Below are 25966 nucleotides of genomic sequence, written 5' to 3' on the forward strand. Positions count from 1 at the left end.
GGACACTTGCACCGGCTGTGCTATCGAAATCGCTGCCAACTTACCTTGGTCTGACTCTATGTTCATTTAGGTACATAAACAACAATATGGAGAAAGATTACATGTGTTTACTAGTTCAACGCCTACGCACAGAATAAATAATACCTAGTACTACCGTACAGAAATGACACTTCCTACAAAACCGAAGTTTGACAGCGAATCAGGAACAAATCATGATATATATTTCTATTATATGGCACTATCCCTTTCGGCTATTTAGGGTTGTCAAAATTCACGTCATTATCTAATCTGTGGGTGTGCATGTAAAGGGACGTTAAGTGCTGACCCTAATAATTGCTCGGAGCAATGCTGAGCCGAACGCAGCCGAGAATGCCCGAACGCTCTAGTGTACGTAGGTAAATAAAATGGTTTCAAAGTTAATAAAAACAAATAAATGACAGAAACTTATTTATTTAAATTATCGATGTCTTTATATGAAAATCAGCGTATATAAATTTAGGGAGACAATTTAAATTTAATTTGATGGATTTTGGAAGTTACTGACTCCTGTTGTATAACAGATTTGTCTTCGACTAATATATTGACGATGATGATAATATATTACAGTAAAATATTATTTATTGCGTACAACAATAAACGAAAACAATACAAAAATACAGAAATTTAAGGATGAATAATGGCGGTCCTCTCGCTAAAAATGATCTTTTCCAGACAAATCTTGACAAGAATTATGAACAGATCCTTCAGTCCATATTATTTATTAATGAATTAATGCATGTTAATTATAAGATGTAACGTTTTGAAAAGATGTGTCCGGCCAAGTTTCTTGCCGGTCCCATATTGGGGTACCCTCCTCCTGAGGGGGGGATTTAAATATCCTCGGGTCAGAGGTCTAGGGTTAGAGACGGCGTAGCTTTATTTGACGTTCATAAGCGCATTGTAATATGCCTACATGAATAATAAACTATCTTTTCTCAAACTCGCAATCAAATGTTGACATGACTTACTTCAAATTCCGTCCGGAAATACTACGATGGTGAAATACTATCAGGTGCGATGAGTGAAGATGATATGTAAAGGAATTTCATACAGCCTTACAGACCAAGGCCTGTAAGGCAACTTTCTTTTGTTTTTAGACGTCAAATTATGGCACGTCTTGACATTCAACCATAAAATACCGATAAGCAAAATTCAGCCATTATGCTTTTTTTTCTTTTTTTTTGTTTGATTATTAATAATACAGGGTTTCCTAAAGGGAATCGATTTTTTTTTCACGCACGGTTTATGAGATACAGCCCTATAAAGTTTTTTTTTTAATCATGCAGAAATCTTTATAAGTTTAATAGGGCTGTATCTCCTAAACCGTGCGCCGTAGCGCAAAAATAATCAAATTTTCGTTCCCGGTTTTGACAACTCCAAAATAATAATAAAAAACACAAAAAAGAAAAAAAAGAAAAACAAGCGTAATGACGTGCGTCGTAGCGCCAAAATAAATACATTTCGGTTCCACTTCAATACCCCACGCACTGAATAACCTATCACATTAGGACATGAAACAATCATCATCATCATCTTATTTTTATTATTATTTCATTGCAAGTGTGAGAAAAGCACTATACAAATCTCGGCGAGAAACGGGGTTGCCGGCCGCATATCCGTATCTGACCTCGCTACGCTCGGCTATCTTTATCTACTTGGCCTGCAATCCTTCGTTTCCCGGCCTCTATATTAATGTACTATTATCTTTAATTTGGCTTTAATATTGATTATTTATAATCGCCAAAAACATCCTATCACGTTAACAAGAAGCCATGTCGTCATACATATGACGTCCAGGGTTATCGACCAAACTTTGCAATACAAAACTCCACAAGTTTATTTTACAGGTACCTTCTGTTATTATTGCTCTACGACTATCTACCTATATGATTAATATTTTCCATAAAATTTAATGCCATCAAATTAAAATAATTAACAAAATTCCCCTTTTGCTGTTATTGCTAGGTATGATGCCATTCGTGGTCGACACTTATAGTTTGGCGCACAAAAGTTAAAATTCAATCGTTACACACGTATAATGTATAGGTATTATAATATAACTAAAGCGGCACTTTATGATGTCGTGTATAAATAAAATACTAAATCTAATTAAATCATATGTACAAATGCATATATTAATTCCAATATTATTATAATCTTAAATATATAGGAGGAACCCTTACTCTACAGGATAAAATTTGTTATAAACCTACTTTTCTTCCATGGCGTTTGCATACCAGATGCGTGTGCATTAGGCGGGTCCACACAAAGCGAGCATACGTGCGAGGCAATTTCCTCACGCACAAACCGGCCAGTGTAGACGTGCCTCGGCCGAGGCGGCGCGCTCAGGCGAGGAAAACGCGCGAAAACGTGTGCGTTCACGGATCCAACATTTTACTGCATGCTCAAGTGCACACGCATCTGGAGTGCTCTGGGCTTTAACACATTCAATGCGAAGAACGCGTATGTGTGTTAATTTTGTAATAATATAAACCATTTTCTAAATACAACTTTTACAAAATATTACTCTGATACTACTGGAAAATAATGACATATGTATTACTATAAGTCATTTACTTACCATTGCAGCTGAGGCTTTTCAACTTTACTTCTCAGACAATATATTTAATTCATACTCTTTCCACCCATATTGGCAATAGGCAGGTCCACACAGAGCGCGCATACGCGCGAGGCAATTTCCTCACGCACAAACCGGCCAGTGCCGAGGCATGTATACACTGGCCGGTTTGTGCGTGAGGAAATTGCCTCGCGCGTATGCGCGCTCTGTGTGGACCCGCCTAATAATTTAAATTTACATGACGTTATTGAGACCTTCAACAAACTTTAAATACTTCTCATGTCTACCGGCATAATTGTCACAATCCTTTTGCCTCTCTTCAATAAACTCCTGCTCATGCCTTGATAATACATTAAATAGCACACAAGAATATATGCGATTGCTGTCATACCTGATAATTTTTGCCTGTTTCTGCCTTAAATCATCATGATTGCAATTTCTGCAGGTATCCTTCACTAATGCCCCATTTAATCTGACTACTCCGAAATGATCATGCATCGAAGACAAAATCTCATGTATTATAAATCTCCGATGATACCAAAGTGTTTCATGACCTTTATAAAATCTCACTAACTCATTATTTAAGACAAGTTCATGAAATAATATTTCCAACTTCCGACACAATAGAACATTATCTGCAATACAATCACAACTCTTTGAAGAATAACATAGAAGTAATTTAATAAGGTTATCTTCAGAGTATGAAATTAAATCCTCTTCGGATGCCTGCATGGTTGTGTCTTTAGGATAATGCATTGCTAATACTCTAACAAAACTTTTACGAAGATTCACATCTATGGAAACCTCAAATGACTTCCAATGTTCATTAGTTATAGCAAAAATATTCTTAATACAGAATTGTCTGTAATGGAAGCAACTAAAATCTGAAATGTGCTTTGACACCCACCCTTCGGAGAAATTGTATTCTTTGACATAGAGGAAATTAAGATCAAACTTCTTTTCAACTAGTTTAAGAGCGTGGAGTAGCCAAGTCCGGTGATTCCAACTGTGGTAGTTGTTTGGACTCCTGTCTGAAGATAATTGGCAAATGTGGAGCTCTTCATTGATCAATGCCTCAATGCAATTTGTTTGAAGATTTTGATCTGTAACATTATAAATTATTAATGACATAACATCACAATTTCAATTTACTAGTATAACCAAAGTGCTAAAATCTTTGACCCATTAGTAATATAGGAATTTAATATTCTATACAATCTTATTCATGCAGTGTCATTCAAATAAATACAATCTATCCAAGATTTATGGAACTTTCTTTGTTTTTACTGAACCCAACTTTTAATAGTTTGTTGAGATGCAAACTTATTTCCTGCTATGACGACTATACATATTTAAAAAACACACAAACCTTTCAAAATTGCTTCCAATAACCATCTCCTATGGGAAAATGCATCGTTACACTTTGGCTTTCTTGACAAAACTAATTTTGTAAACCGTAGCTCAGCAGTCTTATCCAACAGTAACCTTAGTACCAGTTCCTTCCGCTTGTTCCAAAATGTACTCAATTCTGGATTTAAAAGCAATGTCACATTAAGCAGCTTTTCCAAGCGCTCAGAGTTGACGGATGATTTGGCAACTTTTCGTTTTGGCTTTACAATGTATTTGTCCATTAATTCCGAGTAGCAGTACATGTACACATGCTTCATGCACCAGGATTCCAAACCTAGACAGTTTTCCAAAAGCAAAACTGGTGATTTATTTTGAAAATTGCAGTCCACGGGCACAATGTCGAAAGAACACCTGAAAATTACAAACGCAATATTTACAAACAGACGCAATATTTATTGAAATCTTGCCAGTTAGCCAAAATATTTACAAGTCAGCATTCTTCGACAGGATGTTATCGACATCTTTGAGTATTTTTTCTACTAAAGCGAATTTATCCTCATCCATGACTGGAGATTTTGACAGGAAGATAATTAATTTATTATTATGAATTATGTCTGTTCACTTAAACTTCCCATAGAAAATAATTACACGTATTTAACCCATATTCAAATATAAAACAATTATTATTTTACAACTGGGTTTGACAGTACCAACACGTCAATCAAATAAATGGTACGTTCCAAAGAGCATATAATCACTATGGGACGTTCGAAATTGAATAACAATTGACATAGAAATGGATTAAAGGGTTTACTGATGTTACAATTTATCTTCGATTTAATGTCGCAAAGACACCGCAATCGTTTAGTGCTTCCTATCTTTAAGGTCGGACCAGATGGGGATAATTTTTACGCTCAATCAGGTGGTTCGGACGAGAAAATGAAATTGGCTCCCCGATTTCACTTGATTACATTTTTACCGATCAAATGGAGATGCGGACGCAAGAATGCTAACTTTTGACGCTAGTATGCGCGTTTGTAGGGGTATTTTTTTCGAGTGCATCTAAAAATGGGTCATTAAATTGTGTGCGTGCAGATTGGTGCCAATATTTTCCTGATCAAATCGGTCAACTTGATCATCCGGACTGGCCTTTAAGGGCGTATTACACTTATTCTACCTTTAGATATCGGACAAAACGATCGTTTTCCGTTTCGCGAAATATCAGCACATCGTTTACAATGTTTCTTGGTGTAAAAAAATAGTTCAAATCCTAAAATAACAAACATTACACATTTTGGCAATTCGAGGCAAAGAATGATCTTACTCTTATATTTCGTGAAACGGAAAACAATCTTCAAACCGAAATTCGCAAATTGTGGGGATCTGTCTCTTTTACTCTTAGTAAGACGTCATTAGAGTGACAGAGAAAAATGCCCGCAATTGACGAATTTCGATTTTCCCGGTAGCCGCCCTGTTTTAGAACGGAATTTAAGGTACGTTTTTAAACTAAGCTCAGAAACATGTCGATCTGCTTAAGCACTTATTTATTTAATAAGTATTTTAAATAAATAAAAATATTAAATCATGCAAAAGCATTAATTTTATACATTAGTAGTTATTTTACTGATAAAAAAAATAAAATATGCCATTTGAAATAATCGTGCATTCATATAATTTCAGGGCGGCTACCGGGAAAATCTTTATTCGTCAATTGCGGGCATTTTTCTCTGTCACTAATTAGTCTAATTACGTCTTAGTGAGAGTAAAAGAGAAAGATCCCCGCAATTTGCGAATTTCGGTTTTCGCGGTAGGCCCCCTGAATGTATATATTTTTATCAGTGTCAATCAATATTGTCATTGTCAATTTCAATAAAATCATACTGTGATCTTGATTTGATTTTAAGAAGCCGAAAGATGATTTCCATTTGTAAATAAACACATTGTAACTGTATGAAATAATCCAATTACGAAAAATATTTCCCTGTGTTCCATTTTTGACTAAGATTGTATTATGCCTCGTGGTGCAAGTCCGTCCAGACATTCTTCAAAGAGGAGAAGATCTCATTCTCGAGAGTACCGTGATTACAAACAGCGTAAAACATCTCCAGCCCCCAGCACTTCACAGCCAGAAACCGAGTTCAGTTTCGAAAACTATAAGCGAACTTTAAATAAGATAATTCTATATAGTAGTGAAAGCAATACAGTGGCAAATAGTTTGGAAGACTTCTGGGTATTTGTTAAAAAGTACGAAGCGACGTTGAAAAAAGCGGGTAAACCTATCCTTGAATATCAGACTGAAGACAAGCTAACTTATTCTAAATTCAATTGCATTAACTTCAACACTAAATTCAAATATGTTGATGTTGCTTATGATGAGAAAGAGAGGAGGAAATTGGATAAGAAAACATTTGAAGCGTTTTTGAATGTAGTGTCAATTTATTTGGACTTTAAGAATAAGGAGAAATTTGAGAGGTTAAGGAAATTAAGGCAGGCTCAGAAGGATTTGCCAGTAGCTAAATATAGGTAAGTTGTTATACTATCACCAATTTATGTTAGCACCAGCAAATCAAGGGGTGGGAGGTCAAACTCCATAAATCAAAATGTTTTTTTATTCAAATTAGAACACATATGTCACATATATATAGTTCCAATTTAAAAATTCCCCTTGAAATAGTACTTTCACATTGTTGTAACTTTTCCTTTGGCTTTAGTATTACATAAGTATTCAAATGAAACTTTTCAATGTAAGTTTATCTAGTTTCATTTACTACTGGTGCTAATTTCTTACCAAATTGCGTGAAAATATTAGCAGGCTGTTACATTCAAAACTTTAATAAAGTAATTGCCATAGCACTTTCCATATGCTCATTATTTATTGATTAAAATGAATGAAAATTGCGCACATATCCTATTTTTAATGTTCTGCTCTTTGGTGTTGAATGAAAGCAATATGTTTTTTAGGCAAGAAATAGTAACAGCAGTACAGAATGAAAGGGTAGTCATTGTTGCCGGAGACACTGGCTGTGGCAAGTCCACTCAGGTGCCTCAGTACCTGCATGAAGCTGGCTTCCAAAATATAGGTGAGGGATATATAATAGGCGTTTTCATCTGTGTGCTTTAAGCAGCATCCTGGTGAATGCCACTAGCATTTGTGGCTATATAGTCCTATGCGAGAGATGATGCTGCAATTTGTTACTATATACTTTTTACATTTAATCTGAAACTATTGGTGCCTACAATGCAATAAAATTCTTTATTGCTCATCAATGTGAAATGAAATATGACATACAAACTAAGCATATACCTATAAGTAAAACTATGGTAGACAATAGGCAATCTTATTGCTAGAGAGCAATCTCATCCAGACAACCTACATCCTACAAAAATATTTAAGTTTTATAGCTAAACCTAAGAGCTATGAATAGGGTATTAACAAATGACACTAACAAATATTGTATGTATAATTGCTTTAATTAAGATTGTAATTCACTTAATCTATGTATCAATATTCCCCTGTTTGGGGAACATTCCCGGGAACAGGGGATTTTTCCATAAGGGAATATTCCACGGCATATCACTACACATAGCATAGCACTACATATTAACCTACCTACCCTTTATTGAGGGTTTTATTCTTTATTTTATTTTTATTTTGGTGTTGTTATTGTTAGTATTATTTTTTGTTTATATCTGCGCACGCGATTTAATGGTTTATCAATCCATATATCAGTTGAAATAGTGAACCTAGCTGTCAGGATGAATAAAAGTGATTTTAAACTTAACATGTTGTCAAGTTTCTAAATAGTGAGGGTGATTATTTTGTAAGTTCTTATATACACTTATTCAAAAATAACTCCATAATTTCAGCTTGCACTCAACCAAGGAGAATAGCCTGCATATCTCTGTCAAAACGAGTAGCATTTGAAACTCTGAGCCAATTCCAAAGCAAAGTTGGTTACCAAATCAGATTTGAAAAGAGCAAGACTGCAGACACCAAGATATGTTTCATCACTGAAGGATTACTGCTCAGACAAGTATGTGACAAAAGTACCTATATTTTAACATGTTCACTCTCCATGCCTCATATATGGGTCATGACAAGCCTCTATTATAAAGCCCTAAGGTTGAGATTGGGACAGTGAATCATTATGTCTAAGGATTCTGACCACCATAAGTTGATTTATTGTGCAGTGCTTTCCATCTTGGCTGATTTAAGACTTTCCCAATGGAGCCCTGGACTTACAGTTATGTACATTCTGAAAAAACATGTTGGAAAATCCTCCAACACCTTTCTCTAGATCCATGGTACTTTTACATACTATCATTTATTATGTAATTTTTTAGATGTCATCCGAAAATTTGCCCAGTTACGACGTTATAATCCTAGATGAGATTCACGAAAGGCACTTGATGGGCGACTTTCTCTTGGGCGTGCTAAAGTGCTTGATACACAGTCGCACCGACATCAAGCTGGTGCTTATGTCCGCTACTATCAATATTAAGTTGTTTGAGGATTATTTTTCTGCAGAATCAGCTGTTGTTATACAGGTAACGTCATATGATAAATGTTGCTTAAATAAGTTATTATCTTTTTTCAATGCTATAAATAAGAATAAATTCGACTGCATTTTGACTTTATAATTTATGTGCAACTGTAAAGTTCCGTCTAACCTCTAGCCACCTAGAGACCTATAAAAAGGTATTTATTTTGACAAATCACAATTGAATTTATCAATAATTTAATAAATACTTTTGCCTCTGTGCCTTATGACTTGAAAAGGTTATATTTTGCAACATTTTTTACCAGCTCTTGGCATATATATAATAGGAATACTGATAGTGCAAAATAGCGCAAAATAATATAGCTAGAGATATAACCGCTGCACTACATGGCGGTGTATGGCCTCGATGACTGAGTTATCAAGCACTAGAGTCTGACAATCCAGTTACAAAAAGTATAGCATGATTCAGGACCATTTTATACATATATGTCATTTGTTGCTATAATATTTTGCATGACTGTACTCGTTTCAATATGTATGGTGTATTATGGACATAACTTTTATTCAGTCTTTAGAATGTTATTTTCTTTATTAATTATTCTATGTTATTTTAGGTCCCAGGTAGATTGTTTCCAATAGAACTGCAGTACAAGCCGATATTCATAGAGGACAAACCCACTCAAGATGACAGACTCGATCCTCAGCCTTATGTTCAAATAATGCAGTTGATTGACAACAAATATCCTAGTAAGTCCACTTACAGTATACTAGTAATTATAGTTTATTAAAAAGTTAAAACTAGAAATTCATTTCAGTCAAGGAATTTGATATAATATATAAAAGCTGCTAGAGATCCCATATTATGAGAAGCTTTCATAGCTGTGACAAGGTGAGGTACAAAATGGTACACCCAGCTGTAAAAGTGCATGACCAAAATATTTATATACCACAGTTACACTCATTAGAATTTTTCGTCGCTATTGGCGACATGTTTCGAACCCATCAGGCCATCCTTCCTCAGGCTAGAGTGCTCGCGTTGGCTGCTCTCCGTGCACCTAAAGTGAGTGGTCAGTACAGGTGAGTGTAACCATGGTATCTAAATATTTTAGAATATGTCTCACGAAAGTTTAATTTCGATCAGTGCATGACCACTTTATGTGTGAATCCTATTCAGAAAGAGTCCGTGCAATTTTGCGGTTGCTTTACATACGTAAATCATAGTGCTTGACTATACATATTCATGACTTAATACTCATTAAACACCGCAACAGGGCATTACATTACAAAATAATCTTTCTCACAGGTGACGAAAGGGGAGACCTTTTGATTTTCATGTCCGGAGTACAAGAAATAACAGCGATTTGCAACGCGGCACAACAGTATACCGAGAAAACGAAGAAATGGATTGTACTTCCGTTACATAGTGGCTTGTCTATTGCCGAACAAGACAAGGTAAGCCTTTTTCCATGGGCGTAGCAAACTTGTCTGGTCACTGGGATACTTAATTATTTGACTTGGCACGTTTCACAGATTAAATTGATATTTAATTATTAGCTTTATTCTTTTGTAATAAGTTCCCATTGAGCATTAATAATTTGTATCATTAGTGGGAACTGTTTTGGCTACTGTTTTATTCATTTAAATGTATACTATGTAAGCTGTTCCCAATAAAAATAAACAAACCGCAATAAGAAGCGTTTACGAAGCGCGCGAGGTGCAATTTTGACTCGTAATAAGCTACGCCGCAAGCAGCACATTTGACTTGGGTCAAGCACCATTTTATACTATCTGCCCGTATTTATTTGCCATAGGTATATTAGTTTATACGACTAGGTACAGATCGTAAAAGTTTACTCAATTGAAATATGTGCACGAGCTGCCGTAACAAATTAAATAGGAATAGTTTTCTACATTTTGTAGTTCAGCTGATGTGTGGCACGTCTGTTGCTTACATTTTTTTTATACGTCGGTGGCAATGGCAAGCAAGCATACGGCCCGCCTGATGATAAGCAGTCTCTGTAGCCTATGTACGCCTGCAACTCCAGAGGAGTTCCATGCGCGCTGCCGTCCCTAACAGTCCACGCCCTCGTTGAGCTCTGGCAACCGTACTCTCCGGCAGGAATACAACACTATGAGTAGGGTCTAGTGTTATTTGGCTGCATTTTTCTGTAAGGTGGAGGTACTTCCCCACTTGGGCTCTGCTCTAGATCTGGAATGACATCCGCTGTACTGTGCTCTACCACACAAAGCGAGATGACATTCACAATGCCCACACCTCTCTTTTTTTACGACGTAGTTTAAGGACGTATCCGGGTCCAAATTGATTAATGAAGATAAGATACAAATTTTATATGTATCTTATCTAGATAACTAGATACATAATAATACGATGACATACCTATGAATGGTGTTTTTCTTTACAATTTCTAGGTGTTCGATTATCCACCAGAGGGTGTCCGAAAGTGTATCGTGTCTACGAACATCGCCGAAACATCAGTTACCATCGATGGAATTAGATTCGTTGTTGATTCTGGAAAGGTACATGCTAGACGTGGTTTTAACCTTTTGACCGCCACAGACGGCTGTGGCCGTTATGAAGAAAGCCAGGGACGCCAAAGACGGATACAGCCTTCAGCTTCGCCAATGCAATAGGAACTTACGCGGGACTCTATAAAGTTCAATTTCGATTAAATAATCGCGATCGCCTGGCGTCCGGGGCACGGCATACTCCTTCGCCGCCTGGCGTTCAGAAGGTTAAACTATTTGGTTATGGGCACATGGTTATATTACACTTGATTTCCTGAACAAAATAAAGTAGATATGTAAAAAAGACGTTATTAATCATTTTTTCGCTTTGAAGGTTAAAGAAATGAGCTACGATTCGACTACAAAAATGCAGCGGTTGAAGGAGTTCTGGATATCTCAAGCGAGCGCCGATCAGAGGAAAGGCAGAGCCGGAAGAACGGGTAAGTGTTATACTAGAATTTAATATAAATTTCATTTTCACTATAATTGAATACGAGTTTTTCTTTATACAGTCATTAACTTCTTACTCAAAAGTTTCTAACAATAAATGAATTCAATTCATTTTAATGTTAGTATGTCTCACGAAAGTTTAAATTAGAGTTTCTAACAAGCTAATAACCATTCATGTTAATAAGCATTAGAAAGTGTTTGTTGAAATATTTTTTATATTTTATATTAAACTACATAGCAATTAATCTTTTTGATAGTTCATAAAAAGAAGATGACAAACAACTATTTAGACGTGTAAGCTGTTAACAGAGCCAAGTTTACAATCAAATACCAGTATTGGGCGTAATCAATGACTTGTGTAATTTTAACTACAAATTGGATTACATGTAATTGAATTTTTGGGGTTGATTACATGTAGTTACAACAACTTGTAATTAAGATTACTGTGTAATTTGTAATTACTTTAATTTATAATAAAATTACTCAATTAGCGAAATTAGTACAAATAGTAGAGCAAATTTAGTACTTTAGTACTCTCTCAGTAAACAAAAGTGATAACCACTTGTGGCCCACCATACAAAAAAAATGCTATTTGAATTTGAAATGAATAGTGTAGGGAATAAGGTTGAGTATCTTTTGTTTTAAAATTAAATGAAACCAAAGAAATGCAGCTCTGTTCCAATTGTAAAATGTTTAAATTGCATTAAACTAATTAGTCATAGGACTAATGATGATTATGATTACAAAATGTAGTAACTACATTTTGTAATCATAATCGTTAATCTGTAATCCAACTACTTTTTGCCCAACACTGCCAAATACATTTTTAGCGCACAATGTTTGAATTGAGAATCTTAGCTCTTATTCTATCAGTTATTAAGTCAGATTTGCAATCTACCTTGACCAGGCCTATGGAACTTTCCGCGCGAGCTGGGATTTATACCTTCGAATCTCGTCGCGCTGGCGGTAAAAAAGCTAGCTATCAGTTGGTTGCCACACGCGCTAACGCACGCACGTCACCGTGCACTCTTTATATGTCAATGCTGATAAGAGTGATAAGAAAGAAATGTCTTCGAAACGAAAAAAATGTACACCTTGCTTGTGGATGGATTCAGGAATACCAAAACAAATAAAAAAGTATCCATTAGGGTTAGAATCTTCGCCACGATCAAGTTTAATAACAGACCACTTAAAGAAGGAAAAAAAAACAGAACATTGCATAAAAGTCGAACAATTGTAAATTCCTACATAATTTAAGATGAAGATTTTATTATATTTTAATCCGCTCTTTAAGTAAGTACATATATGTACAATCATATCAAGCGTAGACAACCCTAGCATTGTGACACTGAGCGCGGTGCGGGGAGCGGCGCGTTGAAGGTCACTCTGTTGTTGTTTTGTGTAGGTATTTGCGTTTTCATTGAGAGACAAGTATCTGTTCGTAATAAATATAATAATCTGTCCCTTGACGACAATAAAGTGCTCGATATCATTGATATGTAAAATCTCAGCAACTCATAGGTAAATGGCACTTCCGTTTGACATAATTTAAACATCTACATTCTTTCCTCAGGCCCCGGCGTCTGCTACCGCGTATACTCCGAGAAACAATACAACGAGATGGACCCATTCAGCACCCCCGAAGTATCCCGCGTACCGCTCGCCTCTTTACTACTCCTCATGAGCTCACTTGGCGTGAGCGATGTGAGGAGGTTCCCATTTGTCGATGCTCCACCCGAACAAGCTATAGAGAATGCTCTACTGGAATTAAAACAACATGTAAGTATATAAAACTTACACAGAGAGTAAGAGAAAATATAAGAAGATGGAATTTGCAGCGAAGTACTGCGTACCGTTAGCCTAGGGAGGCGTAAGGAGTAGTAAGGACAACTCATAAACTCGATCGGCGTGAGCGACGTGAGGAGGTTCCCGTTTGTCGGTACCCCTCCTGAACAAGCAATAGAGAATTAAAGCAACATGTAAGTACCTTTCTTAAATATACTCAGACACTAGCATAAACTTTACGAGGTGCATTCAGCCCTGAAGTATCCCACATACCACTTGCCTCACTCCTCCTCCTCAGGAGTTCGCTCGGCGTGAGCGACGTCAGGAAGTTCCCGTATGCCGAATCCCGCCAGAACAAGCTATAGAGAATGCTCTATTGGAATAAAAGCAACATGTACCTAAGTATATCAAACTTAGGGTGGTATTCCATCTGTCTAATATCTTGGTCCAATGTGTATTTGCGTTTCACGTTTCGCTTAATGAGAGAGTGAGACGCAATGCACATTGCTTGGTCCAATATTGGACAAGTGGAAGACTGGGTAAGTACGTAAGTAAGTAAATATCAAAGAGAATTGATTGTAATAGAGAGGTAAAGTCTAAGAAAAAAATGTGCCCCTTAGTTTGCCATCCAAACCAGATGGCACTGTACTGTGCCATATGTTTTGCGGTCACTGAATTGTCAAAGGTCAACTTTTGACAATCAGAGTTACCGCAAAATGTATGGAGCTGTTCAGCGCCATCTCGTTTACCTGTCAAAATCGAACCACGAAATTGTCTTAGATTTTACGCATCTTACTCAATCATCGTAGTCATATCTTTGGTAAATATTCTTTATTGCACCAACAATTATACATTTTACATAGGTACAAGTAATACTACAAATAAACTTTAAAGTAAAATAGAACCAGGTAATAACAGGCGGTCTTATCGCTAAAAAGCGATTTGATCCAGACAACCTTTTGGGTATTATTACACAGACAGCAACAATATACAACGAGATGGATTTAACGGCGAAGTATCCCGCGTACATCTCGCCTTTATACTACTCCCCATAAGCTCGCTCGGCCCGAGCGATGTGAGGAGGCTCCCGTTCGTCGATGCCCCGCTCGAGCAAGCTATAGACAATGTTCTACTGAAATTAAAACATGTAAATATAATATATGAAACCTACACAATCCATACACAAAGTTGTGTGTGAGCGGGTTCGGTGTACAATTATAAAGATGTTTCTGCCTGTTCATTGTTTTTTGGCTGGTCTGCACAGAGCCACTAGTTATTTACTTATTATCAAATAATCCTTTGCTTTCTAAACAATAATAAAACGCCAGGGAAGCCGATGCATAGACATTGTTAATTTTTAAATTATTACACACTGTATAACTACATGTCTAAACGAATATATTTACCCCCTATTCATAAAACTTTACGGGCCTGATTTAGTTAAATTATGTTTTATCCCTTTCTTGCAAATACATAAGTCAAAATGACAAATAAAGATAAACGATTCATAGCTAATTCAGGCCAGTAACACGTTTATGAACAACGCCATTAATAGTTGTAGCCGCCGTGCAGGTCAGGATCTCGACGACTTAAATAAAACTTCGATTTATAATGAAGTGAAGTATAATCATCCCAAAGGTACTGGTTTACAAGGGTTCTTGCCAAAACGGTTCAATGTAGAAAGTAGGTGTTGATAGTATAGAGGTGATGAAAGAGTGATTTTGCAATATTTGATTTGATCAGTACAAAAGGTTTAGATTTAAATGCTTCCAATTGGCCGCGATACAGATTATGTGGAGCGCTCCTATTGGTGCTTTTAAAAAGCCTCCGAATACTAGCCGAGCCCGACGGCTGCGTTTAGCTACTGCATTTATTTTTATATGTCCTAACCTTTTATGTTTTCGATTAAAATTAAACTTTTTTTTTCAGGGCGCCCTAACAGCCAATGAAAAACTCACAGCATTAGGCCGGGCACTGGCCAACTTGCCCGTCGAAGTGTCCTTAGCCAAAGCCCTAGTAATAGGTAGCGCGACGTTACCACCACATAAACGAGATTCCGCGCTCGCCCTGGCCGCTGCATTGGGGATACGGTCGATATTTACTACGAGAGCGCATAGGGATTTTGAATGTGAGGTTAGTATAATTGAAATTGAAATTGAACTATTTATTTCAGGTATTATACCCATATATGTAAATTAGTTACAAATTTTCTTTAAGACTATGTTAGTAACTTAGTATCCACAGTATAATTATTACATTAATTTTAAATAAATAATCAGTCACAAATAAATTAATTAATTAAAATTGTTATTAAATAATGAACTAGTATAATATATAAATTAAATTAATATCACAATTAAAATCAAGTTCAAATGAAAATTAAACGAATAAAACGGATTCGTTACCGATATGATTATTAGGGAAGAATAGCTTTGCGATCGTAACCGAACTCGTAAATTTTTGTTGAAATATCTATTTCGGGAGAAAACGGTTTTCACTAACTAAATCTTAACAAATCACTTTGATTTTGATGTCGATCGCTTCAGCATAATATATTCTAGGTTTTTAAGTTTCGCTTTAAACAAAATACGTAGTTTTTATGAAACAAACGGCTTAATTCGATCAAGTTTTAATCAGTTTAAAGCAAAGCTATTGTTCCCTCTTAAAAATCAAAATATCACCCTGTGTTCGCAATAATTCTTAGATATCACTACTATTTATATAACAAAGTCCCCCGCCGCATCTGTCTGTATGTTCGCAATAAACTCTAAAATTACTGAACGGATTTTCATCCGGTTTCCATCTATCAAAAGAGTAACTCTTGGGGAAGGTTTAGGTGTATAATTTGTCTTTACTACCCGTGCGAAGCCGGGACATGGCTAGTTCCTTCTAAAATGGTATTTGAGTTAAGAAGAAAAATTATCAAATTAACGTAAGGATACTCAAAAACATTGTATAGATATTCGATCGATCGATCCCTGGCATAAAATGGTAATACCGGATAATTTAGAATACAAGAATGGAGGTAGCTAAAATTACTGTTGTACATTTTTCAGAACGCAAGAAAACCTGACGAGTCTGACCACGGGGATCCGTTAACTCTTCTATCGCTTTATTGTGCGTGGCTCGGTGAGAAGGTAAATTTTAATTTTTATAAAAAAAAGTGTGAAATTTTTGTACCAGGATTCAGCTCACAAAGACGAGTTATTAATAGTGTATGGTGCACTTGTTTTTCGCAAAACTATAAATAATTATAAAATACCCTTGAATCATTAATTTCCTTATTGAATACGTGCAGCATAAAGCTTTGTGATTCGGTTAAGTTAAAGTCTTCCTAAGTTGGATTACTCCAAATGTAGGCGTAGATATGAGTATCTTTAAAGTTGGCTCAACACCTATACGTACAAGACAAGTAACATGTTCTAGAATAAATACTTCGCTACCCAGTAAACAGCGATCTCTTCCAAGTTGCCTGGAAGAGATCGCTCTTTAGCGATAAGGCCGCCTATTGCTAAAAAGCTGTACCTTCTACTGAGGTGTGTCATTAATGAGGAAGACTATTTATCTATCTATCTTCATTTTGGATATACCAAAGACAAAGAAAGATTCCAGAGAAAGATAATTACTTAACTACTTATTTTATAAAATAAATACTGTTATTAATAAATGTTTATACTAAAGGTAAAATGGAGAAATGTACACATCCAGGAAGACTCGAACTTGCGACCAATCGCTTCTGCCAACTGAGCTACGGAGGCTTACCAGATGTGTGCCATTTTTTTCCCATTCTTTCCATGCTTAAACGCCTTAGGGGTTTCACAGGCGCCAGAGTCTCAAGTTACATCAAGAATTCGCCAGTAACAATTTTTGCAGAATGTGTGGCAAAAGCGTTTGGATCGGTGTTCCAATGTCGCAAGTTCGAGTCTTGCCGGAGGTGTACATATTTTCATTATTTTTTAATATAAAAAATTGTAGTATCGCTCGCAGACGTTTCTGCTTTTTTTTTTTAATAGTCTAATGTAATGCAGGCTCGTGGTGGCGGCCGCGCTTGGTGCCGCCGCCGAGGCGTGGAGGAGCAGCGGCTGTACGAGCTGACCAAGCTCGCTGCGCAACTAAGGAGTCTCTTACAGGTATACCAACTGACCCCTCCCTGTATAGAAATTAGTTCGTAGGGGGGTCACGTATCTCTGCAGCTGACTGTTTTTTTTAATTATTTATTTGCTTAAAATATGGTACAACAAGGTGACATTGGAAAGATATTCCCGTACAGTGACATATTTTGCTAGTTAAGCAGGCAAAAGTTACCTTAAAGCTACACGTAGGTGGTCTTAATCTATTACATTGGTTGTTTAAAACTATAATTTCTACTTAATATTATTGAAGAACACTTAGTTAAACTAGTCCTGGCCAAGAACGAAATTCGGTTCAGGAGATAAGTGAAATAAAGTTGTAATATGATCTATTATCAAAATTTTATTTAAATTGTCTCCTCTACAAAATAATAACTATTGACAAATACTTCTCATCTTTAACAGGACAACAATTTGATGGAAACACCAGAACCGGAATCAATGTCTTCAGCTGAAAGGTCGCTAAGGCACGGTCAGATGAAGCAGTTGAAAAATATGAGAAGGTAATTATCTGAACAAAATCTCTAGTGATGAACTATTTCTGTTCTCGATGCCGCTTTCTGGCTCCGTCGAACATTACAATTGTATACAAGCCTCGGGCAGTAAAAAAATTAAGACTTTCGCGTTTTGAACACATTTTAAAACATATTGAAAACCGTGTCTATCGCGAATTATCCCGCGGTTATCCGTGACCACGACCAGTGAAACCTGCGTCGAAACGTCGGAAATAACGGTAACAAAATAAATTCGCGATAGTCCTGGTATTAAATATGTCTTAAAACGTGCTCAGGCAGTAAATAAGAAAGCCTAATATTTTTTACTTTACTGACTTGGGTATGTAATATACAGGAGCGGGCGTATAGTACGATTGTCGACGTGATAATGACGGGATAAAACTTCGTACTATCGAGCGGTGTCAAGACATGACGTTTGTTTTATTAAGTTCCTTATCACATCGATAAACTTATCCATCATACAGCCTCTAGCCTGACAATGGGAACGATAGGAAGAATAAATCTGTAATAAAACTTATATCCTAGATGGCTTTGGGCTTGTTAGAATACTGAGCGCCTTGATAAATAAGTATATATGTCTGATGAAAAGACAATATGAGTACAATTTTTGTACACATGTAAAGATTTAAAATATATTTTCAGGCAATACAAACAAAAGGCCGCGGAAGAACAGAAACGTAAGAAACGCCTCAAAGTGGACTCATGGGAGATAGTCGACGAAAATGCCGACGAAGACAATTCATTAGACATCAGGGACATAGAGTTCCGAATGACCAACGACGCGCAGCGGATACATTCGCTCATAAGCGGAGCGAGCGCGAGCAGCGGACGGGACCTCGTAACATTAAAGGTATGACTATAAACAGATCTAAGGTCTAACCTAACTCCAGTAAGAACAGTTTATTGGACATCAGGGACATAAGTTCTGCATGACCAACGACGACTTAAGCGGAGCGAGCGCGAGCAGCGGGCGGGACCTTATCACACTAAAAGTACCACCAAAAAAAAAATTAAAATAATTTTAGAATTGAGTAATTGACTGTACTGACACGAGACAACCTCAAAATTTAGAAAAAAAAACTGTACGTATCTAAATCCCCTTTATCACAAAAAACAAAGAACAAGCTAATATATATTTGCTTTTACAGGTGGTATTATGCCGAGCACTGTACCCACAAATAGCAGTAGCAGACGAGTTCAATCACTGCAAGGTAAACATATTCGATATAAAATTCACAGTTAAAAGCGCAAAAACTACTTACATAGATTATTAAACATTATTCTGGGCAAAAATGTAAAAAAAAAACTTATTCTTAATTGCAAACCATGTCACTAATTTAACTATCCCAGTCAGTCATGTTTTTTAGCCATAAATGCTCGACATGTTTCTCTTTGTAAGGAGTAGCTTTATAGAGAGCAAAGAGAATTGATTGTAATATAGAGGTAGACTTAGAAAAAAACATGCCCCTTAGTTTGACATTCAAAACAGATGGCGCTGTACTGCGCCATGTGTTTTTCGGTCATTGAATTCTTATTCAATAAATGTATCTTTGATAGAGTCTTCGCGTCGGCTAACCGACGCAAATGACAAAAAATTGAGTGATCCAATTTGAAACACTGATTATGACTGAGGCTTACAAGTTTTTTTTTTAATTCCAGTCAGTATCCGAACAGTTGTACCACACGTGGAGCAAGCCCTTCGTGTTCCTGCATCCGACGTCGTTCTTCGGCAAACAGCCGAGGATGCTTCAGCTGAGCGAGGCCGACATCCAGACGGAGCTGCCCGCCGGCTACAAGAGCAAACTGCCGGTCTCCTCTAAACACCAGATACTGTGTTACTTGTAAGTTATACCCATTCACCCTTACATACATTCATCCCCCCATACACCCATTCGACTCACCCAAACACTATACACCCATTCATCCAAACCAAATACCAATTCACCCTAACACCCATACACCCATTCATCCAGTGCTGTCAAACTGGTCTATCTTGACAGACATTCAGACGTACTCTGAGAGTAAACAACAATTGAAGCGAATATACATTAAAGCGAATCCAAACCAAACACCAATTCACCCATACACCCATTCCCCAAACACCCATATTAAAACCATATACCCATACAACCATACACCCATTCATCTAAACACCCATTCGCCCAAACACTCGTACACCCAATTACCTAAATTCTTTCCACAGTCTAATCTTTCATCTCACTCAATGAGCAACATTTATTTTTAAGCATCATAGCCCCTTGTTTGCGGAAAAATAAAAAACCATCCGTCTGCTTGTTTGCCTCCTGTATCATAAAAAAAAATATGTTTTAATTTTAGATCTCTGCTAGAAACAACGAAACCGTACATCGTAAACTCTATGCGAATGCCCGCCGCTCAAACTCTGCTGCTATTGGCTCATTCCATCGACACCAATATCGGCTTCAGCAGGTATGTACAAAAGACAAAAATACAAAGACGCGTAAAGTACCTTCTTCAAAATATTGTCGTTGCATATGACGCTGACGAAAATCGCGCTGTACACTATTTAAAAAAAATGCATAGTACGTTTTCAATCGCCAATGTACGACATTCAAGTTAGCAAATAAAGTATGGCGGCATCTAACGCAAATTATCAAATTTGCGAGTATAATATTTAATTAAACCCATCTATAGATCGTGTCATACACGAAGACGCGTGGCTTGACTCGCAATGTCATGTTATTAAAGGTTAGATTTGACAAATCTGCGTGTCATCGTGGATGACACGAACTATAGTCCCAGCATTTCGAAATGGAAATCTCGAAAACCTATAAGTCCTAGGGAGTTTTGACTTACCATACATTTTATATTAAATCTCGTGTGCTATATCTCGTACGTGGGACATAGAAGTAACTTTTCTGCTAACCCGATATCGTGTCCTTGGGACTCGAGGGATTAAGACGAAAGGACCAACCGCTTCTCCATACCACCGTAGTCCTCATTTTCCTCTCTGCATCGTAACATTATAGAAAATATTTTTACGCGATTTTATATATTCAGTGGCGGCGCAAGACCAAAATTGTATGTGGACAAGGTACATACAGCGAGGCCCTCTGGTGGCACAAGAAATAACGAACATTTTAACGTTGTGTCCGAGATATACTTTTTTGAGGCGCGAGGCCGTAGGCGGTGGCCCACGTCTACCACCGTTACTACCACGTTTACCATGTCTATGCCCCTTCGTTTATTTAACAATAAAGTCAAACAAAGAGACATAGCTATGGTGAATATACAGTAAATCGTGTCGAAATATTTTCCATAAAGTCAATATTCAGGACGGAAAATGGGGTCTACGCTTGTATGGAGATAAAGTTAAATATGGTACATGTTTCAAATGGGCATATTAGAATGCGCTTATGAACGTCAAATAAAGCTACGCCGGCTCTAACCCTACACCTCTGACCCGAGATTCCCGATAAGATTCAAATCCCCCCTCAATTGGAGGAGGGTATCCCAATATGGATCGGCAAGAAAATCGGCGAGACACATCTTTTCAAAACATTAGATCTTATACAAGCGATCGTCCAGTGTCTTCTTAACCTTTTCCACGCCGTGTCAATCACGAAAGCTGTCACTCGGACGCCACTTTATCCATACCTATGCAGTAGCACGTAGCTCTATGTTGCTCTCTGGTCTGTATCGGGTTAATCCGTCTTCGGCAGTGGACCTACGGTGCGGATATACCCGTCATTCGCGTCAAAAAGGTCTTACTAGCACGAACTCTGAATGTATCTATAGTTTACTTCACTGTACTGTCAGGAGACACACTAAACCAGTACTTTATTCCCTTTCAGACTCGTTTGTGATTCGTGGCTGTTACTGGAGTTCCCATACCCAGAGACGGGTCTCAATCTTTTAATGAAAGCCGCCAAGCTACGACAGCGGTGGGACGCTTTGATCAACAGGCGATTGGCGGGTAAATGTCTCGATTTTTAAATCATTTATTTTCGTAGTAAACTTAAATTACATATCATATCATATCATATCATTTATTCCATTGAATCATGTTCATTTGTACATTTTGGTCTTAAATATAGTCAAGTAGGTACATGATACCCTGCTAGGGTGTACAATTTAGGACTTAAAATTATAATTTACATTAATTTCTAGAAATAAATAATTAAATGTCAAAGCAAGTTTATAAGTATTAAAATATAAATAATTCACGCAGAAGCATATTTACAAAATCATTGTTAATCATCAGTCATACGAAAATAAAAAAATAACAACAATTAATCAATAATATCATAAAATTCATAAACAATCATTTTCACACTCCAGACTATTATCATCAAAAAATTCATCCATTGAATAATAACATTTTTCTATTAATATTTCCTTTAACCGTTTCTTAAATAACCTATCACTAATTTCTACAGTACTACAGTACATACTACTACAGTATTTATATTACAACAAAAAAACTAAAAGATATTGGAATTGTTTTACCACGACATTGGCTCGCCTCAGCATAACCCGAAGGTCAGACCTGATCTTCCGGCGAGACCATTTGTGGGCCACGACTGCAACTACGGCACGGCCTCGTAAAACTCAATGCATCCACTTTGATTTTCTGTGTGTTGCCCTCTATTGGACCACTGTAACCTCTAAGTTGTTGGCTATACCTAGTGTGTGTTTGGTTGCCATATTTCAAGATTTCCCCAGACATGTCAGGTTTAGCTAAATGGCATTATCTACCAGTCACCCATACCGTTATCTGCTGTATATGACCCCTCAAATGATTCTAATCGCACGTTACTACCTATAAATTCGTATACTTCTTCGCCTAGACTACGATTTTTTTTACTTGTGGCTACAAATTCATAACTGACAGTTACTTGTTCTTTCAGATGCAAATCCAGACAAATCAGTTGAATCAGAATTAAAGAAGCAACCAAAACTCAACTACGAGCAGCTACAACACGATTTGTCCTGCGATCTTAGTTCTTACATGTCCAGCGAAGTTTATTACACTATAAAAAGATTGCTTCCAGGTAAGTTTACTTACTAGGTCCCTCATTTCATTATAATTTACCTACTATACCTATAGCCAACTTGACCACACGAATCGTGACACCTTATATTTAGAGAGACCCCACACTAGTATCTCTAGCGTCAGCGTCTAATCAATGCTAGTGTGGGGTGGCTCTTAAACACAAATTTATTTAGATGGAAGAAAAAACTGTCATAATTATAACTCTTTCATCATACAACTAGGCAATCGGAAAATAAAATATTCTCAATAAATTATCCAAATTATTTTTTATAAAATAAATTATAAGCATAAATAATTGAGTGAACAAGAATTTATTCGTATTTGATTCTTGTTTTTACAAAAAAATAATATAGCTTGGTATACGACAAAATAATATATGTACTATAACTTCCTTAGTTCGCATGGCTTAATGAAGTAATTAAATAATAATACAGAACGTTCTCAGGCAAAATATATACAAAGGAGTACAAATGATTAAATAAATACTTCGTTAAACAATTTTCGAGCTATTACGAGTTACCTAAGTAAATGAATTCAGATTTATTTTGAATATATTACTGAAATTACTATTTGTAAGTCAATAAAGTTACACTAGTTAGGACCATGTTTCTAATTTTAGGTGATCTGAAGGTGTTGTACTATGGAGCTGACGAGGCCCACCCGAATGTCGACCCTAATCCATTCGAAGAAGGTTATGAATGCCATGCACATGAAAAGAAGGGAGGTGTATATGTGACGGATAATATTGTATATAATTGGTGAGTTTTACATTTATAACATAGAATATTTACATTTCATTTCATTGACATTAGTCCTAATCCTGCGACAACCGTTATGGATTGACTTGTAAAAACAAAAACAAAAAAATTAAGAGATTGTACAGGTCACTTTGGCCCAGGACTATCTCATTTCAAACATAAACAGAGAGGATCGTATTGTCTCGCTAGTTATAGCACCCAAAAGAAAGGTATGAGTATAATTTTCCTGGTTCTTACTGTCACACGACTTGTCAGAGTTGTATTTGCCAGACTATAACATATTTTTTGACGAGTGAGTAACGTAACCTTAGTTTAGTACAATGAAAGAATTTTAAAAATTTAACATAAAAAAAATGTAATTAAACCGCATCCACTGCAAACAAGCATACCTACAGTACACCATTTAAGCGGTTACCGGCGTAGCGGACCGTCTTAAATCCATTCCTGATTAATTATTCCACCCAAATAAACTTATGTAATTCCACTAAAATAAACTTTATTTATACCTACGTTTATTATCATTACATTTGTATTCTTTTTTCTAGCTTAAGTAATACCTGATTTTTGCTAGAGTCGGACCAAGCTAAATTGGCAGCGATTTTGATAACCCAGCCTGTGCAAGTGTTAAGTAAACGTCATAATTTCATAGAAGTTTGACGTTTAAAATAACACTTGCTGTCTGGGCTCTCAAAATCGCTGCCAACTTATCTTGGTCTGACTACCTTGGCTCGTACTCATATTTTTCTTATTTATATTTTCAGCGTGGTAGACAACGACTGGAGTTACAGCAGCTACCAAGAATCCTATAACATTCCCTGGTCCTGCCCTAACTGCGGTATTTCCGTCTGTCTGTCCCCCCTAGAAAAACTACAGCACACCCAGTTTACATGCTCACTCAAAACTGAGGTCAAAACTGAAGCTCCAACGACAACGAGGGAAAATAAACCTAATGCCAGAGAATATCAGTGTGAAAGTTGTGCGGAAACTTTGTATATGACGTCGGTGGAGATATTGAAACATAAGAAGAGTTGTAAAAAGAAATAAAATTGTAAAAATATAATTTTGTTTATATTCGACCTTATATTAAAATCTAGGCAGAACATCTTGACATATCGCATTTAAAATGTCGTGAGCTTAGAGCATTTAACCAACTGGAGACACCTTACACTGATTTAAACTTTCACGATTTTTGCACATTATTAACTAATATACACTGGACAAGGATAGGGCGCAAAATGTTCAAGCCAATAAACACGACAAAGTGCGGGTAGTTCGAAAAACTCGCGCGGCTAGAAGATGTTGATGTAAACTTTAGCCAGTCTTCTCCGTAGGGACAACGCCGTCCTCGAAACGTCGGTGGTAAATTTAAAACTTAATACGCGATCAAGTCCCGTTTATATCAGTTAATAATGGAGACGCCTTGTCTGTAATTTTCCGTACAAAACAGTCTGCCGATGTTTGCGGGTGAGGAGCACGTCAAATGAATGGCTATTTATTTATTTAAACTTTATTGCACAAAATGTATACAACAAAATAAATAATAAAAATACTTGCATAATAATGTACAATACAATGATATGATGTTGATCGCAATTTACTCTTAAATATACTAGCACTGCTGCGTTAAAACTGAAGGAAAAAAATAGACGTTCGTCAACCTGACATTCATCCCAAGCCTTCCCACTTATTAGCGATACACTTAGTCCAAAGCAATAAGCGCCATTTTCAACTGCAGCCCACAAATGGTCGCAAAGGCATAAAATCTAATTATTAACGAGCAACATAACGCCCTATCCGAGTGCGCAGAAGCGAAAGATCTAAAGCGTTAGGTGATCATGTTAGTAATAACCTAACATTAGATGGAGCAGATCGCAATATTATGCCGCGTTATTAGCATAGATTTTCGATTCGGATTCGGTGCTGTTAAATATTAGTCCGTAAGAATAGGCGCTATCTTAAAGTGCCTAGATATATGGACAGATGTCACATTATAATACAGCCAATTTTATTTTATTCCCCTGGTATATTTATCATGCTCTTTTATGCCGTGGGCCACCGCCAACATCCTCGCGGTCTGAGGGGCCTCGCTCCTCAAATAAGTGTATCTCGAACACAACATAAAAATGTTCGTTATTTCTTGCGCCACCAGAGGGCCTCGCTAAATGTACCTGGCCCACATAAAATATTTTAGTCTTGCCCCGCCACTGAAGATTGCCAAGTGCACATTGAATAGAATAGCATATTTTTTATTAGTAAACAAAAACAAGACACATTATATTACATAATATAACAAAAACA

General features: G+C 36.7%; 2 protein-coding genes across 2 annotated transcripts; one reads left to right on the forward strand and one right to left on the reverse strand.

Moving 5' to 3' along the window:
- Positions 1 to 434: 434 nt before the first annotated feature.
- Positions 435 to 4700, reverse strand: LOC133526912 (protein prenyltransferase alpha subunit repeat-containing protein 1). Its single transcript, XM_061863768.1, has 3 exons — positions 4455 to 4700; positions 3987 to 4378; positions 435 to 3720 (listed from the first exon to the last, which is right to left on the reverse strand). The coding sequence occupies exons 1-3, from the start codon at positions 4529 to 4531 to the stop codon at positions 2852 to 2854; spliced, it is 1338 nt and encodes a 445-aa protein (XP_061719752.1). The 5' UTR covers positions 4532 to 4700; the 3' UTR covers positions 435 to 2851.
- Positions 4701 to 5825: 1125 nt separating this feature from the next.
- Positions 5826 to 24728, forward strand: LOC133526871 (probable ATP-dependent RNA helicase DHX34). Its single transcript, XM_061863700.1, has 21 exons — positions 5826 to 6490; positions 6929 to 7047; positions 7835 to 8001; positions 8312 to 8515; positions 9084 to 9216; positions 9773 to 9921; positions 10900 to 11007; positions 11330 to 11435; positions 13019 to 13224; positions 15160 to 15363; positions 16287 to 16367; positions 17259 to 17360; positions 17766 to 17863; positions 18518 to 18725; positions 19024 to 19086; positions 19535 to 19716; positions 20213 to 20323; positions 21709 to 21830; positions 22765 to 22908; positions 23530 to 23668; positions 24430 to 24728. The coding sequence occupies exons 1-21, from the start codon at positions 5979 to 5981 to the stop codon at positions 24710 to 24712; spliced, it is 3441 nt and encodes a 1146-aa protein (XP_061719684.1). The 5' UTR covers positions 5826 to 5978; the 3' UTR covers positions 24713 to 24728.
- The last annotated feature ends 1238 nt before the right edge of the window (positions 24729 to 25966 follow it).

This window comes from Cydia pomonella, chromosome 17 (genome assembly GCF_033807575.1).
Source record: "Cydia pomonella isolate Wapato2018A chromosome 17, ilCydPomo1, whole genome shotgun sequence".
Lineage (NCBI taxonomy): Eukaryota > Metazoa > Arthropoda > Insecta > Lepidoptera > Tortricidae > Cydia > Cydia pomonella.